The sequence below is a fragment of the Pleurodeles waltl genome, chromosome 9 (assembly GCF_031143425.1).
Source record: "Pleurodeles waltl isolate 20211129_DDA chromosome 9, aPleWal1.hap1.20221129, whole genome shotgun sequence".
Taxonomy (NCBI): domain Eukaryota; kingdom Metazoa; phylum Chordata; class Amphibia; order Caudata; family Salamandridae; genus Pleurodeles; species Pleurodeles waltl.
Genome location: NC_090448.1, coordinates 1,010,240,038 through 1,010,254,157, shown reverse-complemented (window position 1 = coordinate 1,010,254,157; position 14,120 = coordinate 1,010,240,038). Strand labels below are relative to the sequence as shown.

General features: G+C 40.5%; 1 protein-coding gene across 1 annotated transcript in view; it reads left to right on the top strand.

The window, feature by feature from the left end:
- INO80 (INO80 complex ATPase subunit) overlaps positions 1 to 14,120 on the top strand; it is a 626,594-nt gene that overhangs the window by 159,055 nt on the left and 453,419 nt on the right. Inside the window, exons 7-9 of the mRNA XM_069208609.1 lie at positions 7,773 to 7,981; positions 8,729 to 8,782; positions 10,562 to 10,765. Of these exons, the coding sequence (XP_069064710.1) occupies positions 7,773 to 7,981; positions 8,729 to 8,782; positions 10,562 to 10,765 (467 nt within the window). The remainder of the gene's footprint in view (positions 1 to 7,772; positions 7,982 to 8,728; positions 8,783 to 10,561; positions 10,766 to 14,120) is intronic.

The window sequence follows — 14,120 nt, the reverse complement described above, 5'->3', positions numbered from 1 at the left end:
GTGAGGGTTTATCAATATGAAATGTTTGGTACCAAACATCTCTAGTTTCAGTGAAGCCACCATAAAGCTGGGGAACTCGTATTGACCAGTGTTCAGCACATGCATTTAGAACGGCTTCCCTGTTCACTTACTATGCCTAAGAATCAATAGACATAGGGGCATATTTGCTCATGCATATATGCCCTCATCTGTAATATAATGCACCCTGCTTTAGGGCTGTAAGACCTGCTATAGGGTTGACTTAAACACATTACTGGCAGTTGTACGGGACATAGCACACAAGTGTGTGCCAGGTTGTGTTTTTACTTTTTGGAACACTTTGTCATGAGTTTGGTGCCGGGTCCTAAGGTATGCTGCAACTCCTAGGTACCCTCTTTAGTACTTAGACCCTGGGTACCAGACGTGTCATTTACTAGGGACTTACAGAGGTGCTAAAGGGCCTGGCCATTTGGGGATCAAGTGACCAGGTGTCTTGTTTTGTGGAAGGAACACTGGCACCTGGGACCTGGTAAACAGAAACCCAGTTGCACCAAAAACCAGTCAAAAAGCGGGGGTAGTGCAACCAGAAGCCAGCTTCCTACACCTTGCACATGGCATGGAAGCACACATGGGGAGACTCAACATTAGAGGAGTCTGGAAACTCAAAAAAGCAACCTGGAACCAAAGATTGTCTTCCTAGCTCTAAAAGTGTTTCAGATACAAGTATGGGGACAGTTGATACCAATCCAGATGGACGACACAACAAAAGTATTTTACCTCAACAAACAGGAAGGTACAAAATCCTTGGCCCTAAAAAAGCTGGCACAAGAAACCTGGAAATGGGCCATCCAAAGAAAGGTATCCACTAGGGTTTTCTCTAGGCATTCAAAATTGGAGAAACATCATGGATATAAAATACAAAATACAATATTAGACAGTACGATTGAAAAGAAGAAAGCAGTCAAAAATAGGAATAACGGGTTCAATCCCTCACGTCCTCGGCCACCGCCATTGGGTTCCTCCTTTTCAATCGGACTGTCTAATATTGGATTTTGTATTTTATATCCATGATGTTGCTACAATTTTGAATGCCTTGAGAAAGCCCTAGTGGATACACTTATGAGGGCGAAACACGTGTTGGCTGTTCACAGCACTTCTTCAACGTGCTATGTTGATTTCGGACATATATGGTAAATTAAACACTTACCAACCAGAACATAACGTTTCCTTGCTTACTGGATTACATCTTTGGGTCATTGATGCCCTAATCAAGAGTATGAATTTATTGGAACTCACCTTTGTTATTTGATTTCCATATATACAAGGGACTAAGGTCCAATCCCCTTGGTTTTTGAGCTCCCACTCTCACGTAACCACTTTGATAACGTGGCATTTTACACAGGAAGTAAAATCTGGACCTTGACTTTCCTTATTTTATTGCACCTGAGAGAGCACCTTGGGGTTGCTAGAGCAAGCTCCTATTAACTTATAAGGGAACATGTGGACTCTTTGCAAAGTATACCTCATTTTGTTATACTATATAAAGAGGCAGCTACCTTCAGGTGTTGGAAAGAGATCGCCTCCTGCTACAGCAAAGTGACTGCAGTTAGGTTGCCAAGGTGGTTTGATATAGTCTTCCCCACCTCTTTTCCGTCAAGAGGGTCATTCTTTCTGGCAGTGAGTCTATACACCTTCTGCTTAACCTTGACCCCTTCGTAGTCAGCTGCAGTGATGTGTTTTTGCAAATACTTTTTCTGTTTCCTTAGTTTTATACAAGTCCTGGAGGAATAATGGAGTAACACAAGAACCAGACATAGGTTCTGCATCTCAAATTCCCCATACCGTCCACTCTGTTATCTAGGGCTGTTTGCGCCTAGCTACTCTGCCTTGATAATCCTCCTTAGTCTTCATATCTTTGTTCATCTAGCTCACTCTGATCCCCCACAACTGTACTTTGGAACGTCTGAGTTTTCCATTTCTATCACCTTAAACTCCACGCTAACAGTGTAAGCCTCCTTGGCCATTTTAAGCCTTATCCTTTTTGTCCAGGCTCTTGACTAGAGATTCAGCGGGAGCCACTCTCCTCTTTTGGTCTGCTGCCTCATCACCTTGCTTTATCCTTAGGGCTGTAGGATAAAGAAAAGTCCTGTCTGTCCCACTTTTTACATTTTATCCAGCACTGAAAGCAGCTACTATTTTATTTGCAATCACATAGTGGTGGAATCTTCAAGTTGATCCATTATGACTACCTCTTCTCTCTTCCCAATGAGTGCCTCCCTGTTGTGTCTTTCATATCTCCTTCCACAGAATTATCTGCTTAGTGTGGTCCACTAAATTATGTTATGCTTACACCTGCTTTTCTTGTAATTAGCGTTCCCGTGCTTTTTATCCTAAAATGGTTAGGAGCAGCCAATCAAAGTATGTCTGTCCCTCTCACCAGCGCAGCACCATCATCAAAGTGCACCCATTGCTTTGGTTAGAAAGGGGGGTTGGGAAAATGAGGGGGCCCCCCAGCTGTTGCAACTACCTCTTTAGTCGCTTCGACTTTCTTAACTTGAGCGGTCTTGTCTGCTTCACCACTGGCTATGGGGCTGCCTGAAGTTAACAGCTGTATTGTAAGTGTGCCTGGTAAACAAGGGAAACACAAAATGAGTCCAAAAAGAGCAACCGTTGTATTCACCCACGTATTGGAGGCTTTTTTTAAGGGTTCTTTGGACCATGGTTATTATTGTCAAATTCGGGCAATCACAAATATACACAGTAGTTCGAGAGCATGCATTAGTAAGCAGTGTTTTGCAGTACACAATAACAACATAAATTGTACAGGGCAGCATGGTATAAGAGATGAGGCTCAAGATGCCAGTTAGTGGTTGATCAATAGCACCATCTGTGTCATTGATACTAGGCACTATGACGCAACCCATGTCAGGTCCAGTGACAGCAGTGGGAACTTAATCATGTACGGCTGCAGGTGAGTCTGTTCCTGATAGGCTTTCCTGAGGGACAGTGTCTGTTGCTAATAAATAATACAGATAGGTCCACATATGTTTTGGGCCTCCGGCATGAGGCTGCAAAGCTGTATATATCTCTAGCCGCTTGTTGCAATAGGCTAGGTCAGACAACCAGCTTTGTTCGCTGGGGTCCTAGCTCCTCCCCCCAACATTTTTAGACCTGTCTTTTGGCCAAAAGGAGCGTTGGGGTCACCAATTTCCATTGCTTCTTGGCAGTAGTTGCCATCCACCCCAGCAATGTGATTTTAGGGTCTAGTGTCAGTTCCTTGTCAATTACAGTGGATAGCATACCTATCACCCCCATCCAGTACTGGTGCATAGATGGGAAGTTCCATGCTAGATGCAGGAAGTTACTTCCTGTTCCCCAGATTGTGCGCATCAGTGTGTTTGTAATCCTATTTTGCATAGGCTCATTGAAGTTTAATGTAGCAAATTCAACTGTCTGAATGATTTATGCAGAGTCTGCTGCTAGAAGTTAATCAATCTGCTTGCTTACAGCAGATTTCCCATTTCATATCCATGAGCTGGGTCTTTAGGGTGCTCTTCCATCGCGCCTTAGAATTAATAACTATTATTGGGGCATTAGTTGGTGCTGCAGTATAAAGGTTTGTCACCAATTTTCTTGCCAAACTAGCTTTCAGTTTAGCTTCCAGTGGTTTAAAAGGTAGGGCTGTAGTAGGAAGCTAGGTGTATTGGCTTTGAGGGTGGCCCTGAGGCAGGAGTAAAGGAAGCCATCTAACTGTGCGGTGTACATGCTTGTGGAAGGAAGCTTTGGCAAGGAAGGTATCACCCTTATACAGGTTGCCCCAGTTCTTGATCTGTACTGTTTAGATTGAGCTTAGCAGCGCACAAGTGCTGCTCCTCTCTACATGTTGTGATCTATTCTGTGGGCTTTAACCATGCCCATCTCACGCCCATCACTTTCATTGGTTCCTGGACTTGCCTTTCAAAAATCTCTTGATGTCGTTGGTAAATGCTTTACATTTGTCCCGCCTTGAGGCTGGGTTGTTATCGCCTTGGAGACTGACCCTGTTACATGGATTATTGCATGATCGGCCATGTAACTTTGTGTGACCCACTACTTTTCTCTTTTGCCTCATGCTGCGTGGCCATATGTTGTTTCTTCCTCTTCCTTGTTTTCGGGCATCTTGCTGTTTCTTTGCTACGTCTGTGGGGTCTTTTTTTAATTTATTTATGTTTTTTTGCACTTTTATACAGGGCAAACTCGATCCAAAGGTACAGCTTTACATGAGCACTGGTTACATTACACAAGAATACATTAATTTTTGGTAGCAAGGGGAAATTGAGTGATTTGCCCAGAAAGTCTGTGCCAAGACTTGAATCGTGTTCCCCAACTCTCAAGTCGTCAGTTCTGGCCCTTAGGCCACATACTCTCCCCAAGGGTTCTTTGTCTGGTGTGTGTTGGAGCAGTCTGGTACTAACTCATTTTTTTTATATAGCGCTTGGTAATACAGGTTCTACCATTCCAAAGCGCAGCAAAGTAGGTGCCATTCTTAACAAAATCGCTATAATTCATTTGCATCGAACTTGCAGAGAAGAAGAAGTGAAAAAGCTATGTGAGGATTGTAATCTGTGAGATTTTTGTTCTGTCAAGACCTCTGCTGTGGGTGCATTGCCCAACTGACACTACACTTGGAAGAAATTGTAGTCTGCATGCAGAACCAACAACAGTTGTTCTTCAGAATTTCAGTTGTTAGAGCCTTCATGGAGGGTCTCAAGAGCGTAATACTCCTAATGTGTCTCCTGCTTCCATGCAGTGTGAAATCACCCTGCTCAGTGGAACACCATTTGAACCTATGCATTCATACCCTCTTCAGTTCTTCTCCTGGAAGGTGGCCTTCCTGTTGGCCATTGGATTGCTTACACATGTTAGAAAACTACATGCTCTCACCCTACAATGCACTTGATCTAGGGGTGTGGAATTTAATAAAATATCTACTGTCCATGGGACAGGTTGATTCATAAATGTTACAAAATGCCACGTAATGCAGCAATAAATCATGGCAGCAATCCCATTGTATAAGGGCTTTGAGAAAAGCCTCTCTGATTATGCCAGGACTCATGCTATAGTAGGGTTTGAATACTATTAAATCTCTAATTTAGCCACCTTTCCACAGATGTACATACTGAGGCTGAAGGTAGCAGTATGCATAGTTCCAAGTTTGGAATGCCCCGAGTCGTAAATCTGCACTAATGCAAAGACGTATAATATGGGTGCAATTTTGTGACTTCTTTAAGAACTGGGCTCCTAATTAGGTCTGATGTTAACCACAACCTTTTGTTTTTATTACAGTTCTGTCTCTCTCTGTCTATCGACTGGCTTCACTGAGTGACAGCACTGTGCTCTTTCACAAGGAGCATGTCGGCACACAAAGTAGTTTTGTTCAATGCCTGGAACTACTGTGGCAATGTGTGCTTTTTTAGACCAAAATATATTTGCTGTTGCCAATGCTTGTTATAATAGTGATGGCCCAGCAGCTCCCACAATATTAAAGTTTTACAAAAACCATGTCAAAACGAGATACACATTGACAAAACCAAAAGGCTTATGATCGATGTCGAACCTACTGACTTTGACAATGCTTGATTATTTTTATGTTTCCCATAATCTTGTTGAAACTAGTTACACTGATTTTTTCCATTATGGATATATATATATATTTTTTAGAAATGCTAGCATGCTTAAACACATTGTACTAAGTGCTGCTTTGAAGAAATGATATCTAAAATTTCACATCAGCTTATCAATTTTTTTTTTTCTTCATTGCATTTTTTTAATGAACATTTTGATTTTAACATCAATGAATCCTCAATATTGATTTCAAGCTTCTGCAAATATTTTCATCTAACCAGAGAGCATTCTGGGAGCATTATGCATGGCCTCATATTAAAATGCAAACATTTGTACACATTTTTATACAGGAACTACTATCAGTAGTGCTGCCAGAGCTTACATTTCCTTAGCGCGCTTTCACTCTAATAATAAAGGCTCTGCATAGTGAACCATAAATACAAGTTCGAACCCCATAAACATCTAGACATAAATGTTACCTTTACTGTAGACAGTGCCCTTCCTGATCCATAATGTGGTACACCAAACTTGCAGTGCTGCAGGTGGTTAGGCCTACATGTCCCAAGAACAAAATATATATGAAAACTTGTTGTCCTTGACCCCAAACAGTATGTCCTGGGCGTCGGGCTATTGGAATTCTGCACCCCGTCCACAATGACAAGGTTGTTCTTAGAATTACCCCTACTCCCTAAGATGGCATCATCCTTCCACCTTAACCAAACCATAAAGCTGCCCGTCTTCTTCCTACAACTAGATCCTGTTACAGAGAGAGCACTCCACACGTTAAATGTCAAAAGATCTCCTATGTACTACATTGACAACCAAGCTATCCCATAAATCCGACCATTTCCAAGGCAGGCATAGCTGGGTGGATAGTCAAATGAATTTAGACTTATTGTCATAAAGTGAAGAGGGTTCCACCTACTTTGCTCAGGGCACAATACATCTGCAGAAAGGAGCCACCGCGGCCCTTCCAAGAAACAACACACAAACAAATAATTCTAAAGCAGCCACCTAGTTAACACCACACACCGTTGCCAGGGTCTACTTTGTGAACATCCTAGCCTGTCACCAGGTCATAGTGGCTCAGATGGCATTAATACATTTGTTTCAAACATCTGCCTCATCCACTTGCTAAAAAAAAAAAAAAGCAAAAAAAAACGATGATGCACGGAGTGCTGAACAATGCAAACATGGACTCCCAGTCACAGATCTGGGTTTCATCCATTGTTTTTTTGCCCACCATGCCACCCCAGTTTGGACCCAGCCATATGCAAATCAGTCTTGATCCTGCTCCCTACGGGTACAGGCCAGCCCGAACTGCCAGGCCAGGTCCTCCCTGGACTGGAAACAAGCATCCCGGGACCAGTTTTAGGGTGTCATCCCTCATCAGCCAAACTAGCTTCAGTCCAGTGGCAAAATGAGTACGGGACCCATATCTGGGCATACCCTTTTCACTTAGGGTGACAAAAGCAAAATGAACAGATGATGTATGGAATGTTGAACAATGCAAACATTCACCCTCAGTCATCCACATGGTAGCTACCGCTTGTAGTAGGCACTGCTTACCTACAGCCACGTTATGCGAATAGAAAATGCTACTTAAGGTATAAGCATTTAATCATAGCATACAGTGCTGAAGACTCACATATTATGCACACACACACACACACACACACACACACACACTCTCTCTCACATGCTACCTTGGTAAATACATTTTTTTTAAATCTGTGTAATGCAAACTGAAGAACCTCGTTAGACACACACACATTGTAGACTGAAGAAGCATAAGTACTAAAAATCAGAAATCAGCCCTTCCACTGTGCTAGGCCCTCCTTGGAAATCCTGTTGTTGATTAAATGACAGCAGTTGGGGGGGAGGTGGAGTTGCAACATGCAGTGCTGAGGACTGAACACATTTAGCTTTATGGAATCTATTTTTTTTTTTAAAGAATTCCAGTCTTTTGATCCATGAAGTAGTTTTGCAATAACCATTGAGGGACATATGCCTTAAACAACCTTTTCTGGTTAAGCTGAAGGGAGGGATTCTGTTTTCTTAATTTTGAGCATGTGATCAGGCACATTTTTTAAAGCATGTCATACAAGGTCATTATTTCTCTACTTTGACTAGTCTCTTAATGGGAAAGTAAAATTGACTGGCAGCGTGACCGTTTGCTCTGTCTTTAGCCAAGTTAAGAAAAGTGAAGAAGAAACGGCGGCGAGAAGAAGATTTTTCGGATGATGAATATCCCCGACGCCACCATCTTAGAGTCTTCGCCAAGTTCTCTCATGATGCACCCACACCATTGTTGAAGAAAAAACACCTGACTATTGAGCAGTTGACTGCACGTCGACGTAAGGTGTGGCTCAACATTGTAAAAAAAGAATTGCCAAAGGTAAGATACTCTCACTGCATTACTGCTGCCTGAAAAAAATGATGTTTTCATGGAGCTTCACCCCACAGTATTCCCTTCCCTAAATGCTGCAAATAGTTGGTTAATATGCCTCAATTTAATGGTTATGAATTGATTGACCTCAGAAAGATGGGAGGTTGAGTTGACCTTGCCAGGATTTGAGCTTGCGGTTGGCATGGCACAACAGATGTCAGGGAGGCCATGGCATTTTTAAATTGTTCATATAACATTGAAACCAATGTGTTAAAAATGTAGGAATACAATAAGGCATTATGTAGTAGTATATTAAAGCACCACCCTTGTAATGGAAATGTGAGTGTTGACGATCTGCAGCCATTTGAAATATGTTGCCTCATTCACAAAACATTTACTCCAGTTGAAATGTGGATTTGTAGAATGTGTTGAAATGTTGGAGGAGCAAAGGTACACATGTTTTCTTGTCAATAGATACGCATTTACAAAAGTGTTTCTTGCTGTTTAATAGCTGGTTTGGAAGGTAGCATTGTTGGAGGCAAATTTTGCTTCAATCATAGCTCCCTTTTTAGCAGAATGTGCTGAAACTAGAGTACCTCCAGTCATGATTGGCACAGGTAAGTTTGCCCTTGGCTAAGAGGGTTCATTGTTGACCGCAGTGAGTTGTGCTACCGCAAACTGAGTGAAAACTTATGGAGTGGCATTTTTTTCTTAAAGTATTTTTAATGTATTATTCCTTTTTCCATTTAAATTCAGGCCTACAAGCAAAAAGCATCAGCCCACAATCTGTTCCTATCAAACAGCAGAAAGGTAAGTTTGTAGTATTCCTATGCTGTCAGTTTAGCCACCAGCAACTCCAGGTTCATCATGTGTAGACATCTTTTACATGCTGGCAACGAAGAGTTACATTGGCATTTACTTGAGGGCCTATTTAGTATTTCTGTCATTCGGTTCTTGACTACATAGCCTTTGCTGTAAAAATGTGACTGGGTAGACTAGATTTTTGTCTGGCGTTAGCTCATACCTTTGTTTAAAAAATAAATTAAAAAAATCATATGTATGATGTACATACTATAAGAATACAGGATTTCCGCTAGCCCTGTTCATCCATTGGTCTGTTGTTGTATTTCAAATATTTCTTACTCCCACTGCAGCATGGGGCAGGGGATCATCCCACTTCAGGTATTGGTTAACTTCACTGTGAGGGACAGTGTTTTGCTTTTTCATAAGGAGGTCATATTCACACCTAGTAGTACTCTTCAGTACCAGGGACCACTATGGCAATGTGCAAATATAGCTTTTGCTTGAGCCTTTTCTAGTATTGTAGAGAGCTCAGCAGCTCCCCCAACAATAACATTTACAACACCCAGGACAAAAGAAAACAACCATTGACGAGTCTAGACGCCAACAGTAGGCCTATTGGTTTTGCCAGTGCTTGTTCTTTTTTAGTATCTCGTTTTTTTTCTTGCAGTTTTGGCACTTTAAAAAAATCACTAATGGTACATATATTTTGTTCTTTGTGGAAAATGCCCCTTTTAGTCGCATCTGTACATATTGCTAGTGGATAGTAGAACACTGATTCAGTTTAACATAAATGGCATACAAAAATTAGGCATCGAGATGCTGACATGTGTGTTTCATTCAGGTAAAGGTGGCACCCTCCAGATGTCACTTTCTGTGAAGGAAATAAAATAGCTCTAACCTCTATTTGAAAAAGTAAAATAAGCATTAATGTGCTCAAGGACATAATGGTAATTAATGTGATTGAAGAGGTTCGCCAACGCACAGTGTTGCTGACCTCATCTCTCATCTGGAGCTTGGAGTCAGCTAAGTAAATACATAACAAGATTGACACTGCAAGGTATTTAGCTGTGGGTGCCATGTTTTTATCTAATTTACAAAATGTTTCTCTTCCTCATTTTCTGGTTTCTTTGAATGTTTTTTTACCTTCAGAGAATATATAATTTTGTACCGGTTTGTGCTGCTGAACTGGTGGAGTCACATGACCTACTTTTTCCTCTTGCCCAGCATTTTCTCTGCCTGAGTTTACACAACCCTCCCATCAGCAACCAACGATTCTCTGAAGAGCGAGAAGGCATTAGACCTCAGAACTTAGTCTATTCATTGAATAGATAACTATAGTCATACCATAAAACGCAGATATTTAATGAATATATCAAGCAGTAAGAGGATCTAAAATAAAGGAGTGATGTGTATGTGTGTGTGTTATATTTTATTATAACCAGAGCAATGGTGGTAGTAAGCTAATTTGGTATTTAAGATGGCTGTGTAATATATACAACGGTGTGGCTTATTAAGCCCTGAGTAGGTCAACAGAGGGAATCAGTGTAACTTTGAATTAGGAAAGGTATTGGGGAGGGTGGTATTTGTTCCAAGAAAAAGTGTATTGCCTAACTTTAGAGGTTCCTAATGTAAGTAACAACAGTTTGACACTACATGCACTCTATTAGAACTGATCAGAGAAAATCAAGTGCCTTTGACTGACATGCATTAATTCTTATTTCAATGCGTTTTTCTAAGCACTGTTGTGTAATATATCTTCAACTTTACCAATCTATTTCCACATAGCTGGCTCACCAATGCATGAGGGAAGTGCGTAGGGCAGCAATTCAGGCTCAGAAGAACTGCAAGGAAACTTTACCAAGGGCTCGGCGTCTTACTAAGGAAATGCTCCTATACTGGAAGAAGTATGACAAAGTTGAAAAGGAGCACCGCAAGCGAGCTGAGAAAGAGGCTTTGGAACAGCGCAAGCTGGATGAAGAGATGAGAGAGGTAAGGATGAAGCTAGAAAGGACTGGCTGAAAACAACCTACACTTCTAATTAGTTGAAACATTTATCATTAAGATTGCCAGTGTAAATATTCAACCTACACAAAGATAACATGTTTGGTTAAAAAAAAAAAAAAACACACAAAATTGTAATTCATAACATTTGTCATTCATTTTTCTACCTCGTATGGCTTTGAAGTGCTGTAGCCCACATGTGGCTAGATCTCCACTTTACAAATATTAAGGATAGTTCCTTACTTGGTCTTTCCTCATCTTAGAATGTCTGTCAAGCCTCATTCATCAAGAAGCCTGTGACCAGGCTTGCGCCTTCATTTATGATATTGTTTTATTGCAGGCTATCTACCAAGATCACCTATAAAATATTGTGGTAGGCCTCCCTGTACACAGAAAAAGGGAATATCTGTAGGCAAACTTAAAACCAGTCTCCTTTTCTAAATGGAGTATTGGGCCGGTGGTAACCTTTTTTCATACTGAGCAGTGTGTTGGAGTATTGGTCCACTTGCAAAATCTGTGCGTACCTGTAGTAGAATTGTGGCCACTTACTAACCTGGAAAGCGATACAGTGGCACAATTTGTGTGCATGTGTAACCAAACTCTTCATTTTTTGGATGTAGGGGATTAAACACACATTATTTATCTTGGATCTTTTGTCACTGTACAATGAAAGATCACCAAGAAGCGCTCAAACATCTGAGAGTGATAACATGTGTTGCAAGAGCTGAATATAACTAGAGTAAAGGTGTGGTCTCTCCAAGCTTCTCTCTTTCAGTTACAGTTACAACTCTAGCCTAAGTTCTTTGAGAAAGTGCTGTATAGCCAAAGGCTTGAGTTGACAAGACCCAGGTCCATTTTACTGTGACCCCCTATTTCCCAATGGCCCTTAGTCTGACTGTCTGAATTTGAGATTACTGCCATGGTACATTTTGAAAAATAAACTGTAAACTGGAAATGAAATCCCTTTATTGGTTGTCTGTTTTTCCTGTATTGGGGTGTCTTTCACAGATACACATGCTGAAATCATTCCCCACCATTGAAGTGGGAGTCCCACGGCATCATAGTAAGCATTGTATATCAGAATAATAGGCGATAAAGGGAATGCAAGATTCAGCTTATTAGCCTACTTCTGTCCTTTTTGTCAGGCAAAAGCACACTTTAGAACACTCCCAACAGAGGCATCTTCCCTCAGATTTTCACCGCACATCTTGTGTGAGGGAGTCTCCCTGAGCTCTGCTCAGTTTCTTCAGATTTGCTGATCTTCAAACATCTATTTCTCTGTTCCAGTATGTCAACATATGTAAAAACAAAAAAATGACTCCTTAGACCTTGTGACCCCTGTTTTACAAAAAGGCTCCATTCTGAAGATTCTCATAAGGATTGTATAAATTGTCTTCATCAATCCCACAAGGTAAGACTTTTAATATGGCTACAGAAACTAAAGTCTAAACCTATTGTACTTTATGAGGAGAAAAGTTTTGAGTGTTCCATCTCCTCACAAACTTCCAGGAAGTGGAAAAGGTCTCACCACGAGTCCCTTCAACACAGTAATAAAGCCTTAAAAAAGACCCGCCATGTATCTATATAAGCTCTTTTCATCAGGAAAAACAAAAAAGGCATCCTTCAGACTCAAAATCCGAACCTTCTGCTGCCAATTCTACCAAAACTAGATCTTTGTCTGAACCAGTGTCAAAAAATACAAAACTATCTGAAAAATGGTTTTTGAAGACTTTGTCATCAATTACTTTGTTGATGACAACTAAAGATAAAGGCCCAACGACGATTTAACCGTTTTCATCTCTTCCATTGTTTGCGACATCAACAACTGCCTCTGCGTCAAAGACTACCTTGTCGACAACCACCACACCGTCGATGATGACCGTTACACCGAAGAAGACTGTACCTACACTGTTGATGACTGCATCAGCGTCAGTCCCACCATCGACAGCACCAACGGCGACGCTATTAACAATACTGGCAATGACATAATTTTTTGAAAAACTTTGTTGTCCACAAAATCAAAACATAAGAGGCCATCGACACTGGTGTTATCTTCACCGCTGTTGACCTCATTGACAACGTTTCTATCATCTGCTCACCGCATATGTCATTCATTCACAACACCCTCTGATGTACCAAAACTAATACCCAGTCACTTACTCGATAGCCAAGACTCTGAGGAAGACCAGGGAATTTTTGGTGCAGCTCACAGTCCCTCTGAATTGCATGTAAAGTATCAGAACGATGAATATGAACAAGAATATACGCAGTGAAAGTGATAAAGTGATATACGTGCCAAAGTATTATATACAATATATACAAATGTGGTTAAAAAACATATAGGAAGAAAGCGAACTTCAATAAGACCCCTTCATTCCAGGTGTCTCAAAGTCACTCATATATAATCCACATATAATGTAGTCAACGTTTCGACCCTATAACTAGACATAAATCATTGGTGGGTCATCATCAGGACTGAATAATTCTTCTAGCCGGAAACACCTAAACAAAATAAAATAAACACATTCCTTTTATAATACTCTTATTAATAAGCTCATATATAATTGAGTCCAAAGTGACAAAGTCACACTCACCTACTATTCTAAGATTTTTAACATGAGTCTTTTTATGAACGATTCCTAGTGGTTCATAGAATACGTCTCCTCGCTTCTCTGCAAAACGTCATTATTCAAAGATTACTTTATTTACTGTTATTTTTATTCTCACCAATAAATGTATTTTATTTATTATCTCAATAATTATAACCCACATATTTGGGTATTGGTAAAGAATTTTCTCTACTCACGTAATTTCTGGTTCTGGCAGCATATAGCCTCTTTGATTGGGCAAACCTCTTTTAATGTTTTTATAGCATTAAAGACATTCCTTTATTTTGCCCTGAAAAATAAAAGTAAATAGTTCCTCTTTTTTTATTATTATATATATAGATAGAGAAGCTAGGATTAACTAAATTAAAATTCTAGCATCATTCATTTATTCTTCTTAAAAACCCCTGTTATATTCTCAAAAAACATAAAAACCAAACGATTACATTAATCTGGGGAAATGTGCGTGTTAAAAGATCGTTATCTTCCAACCTTAAACATCGTGCAAAAGAGTGCTCGTATATTTATCCAGGGATTAATCACATCGAAACACCAGCCGGCAACCCCCGAATATATAAAAAAGCACCTTCACCTCATTTGTTAGATGGAGCCGTCCAGCAACCTTCAAGCAATGCTAAAAAGGTTAATCATAGCTTTTCTAAAAATAGCCCACAGTTAAACTCCTCCAACAATATTTATCGATCTTACTTTGGGCGTCTTCTCGAGCCTACAACAAG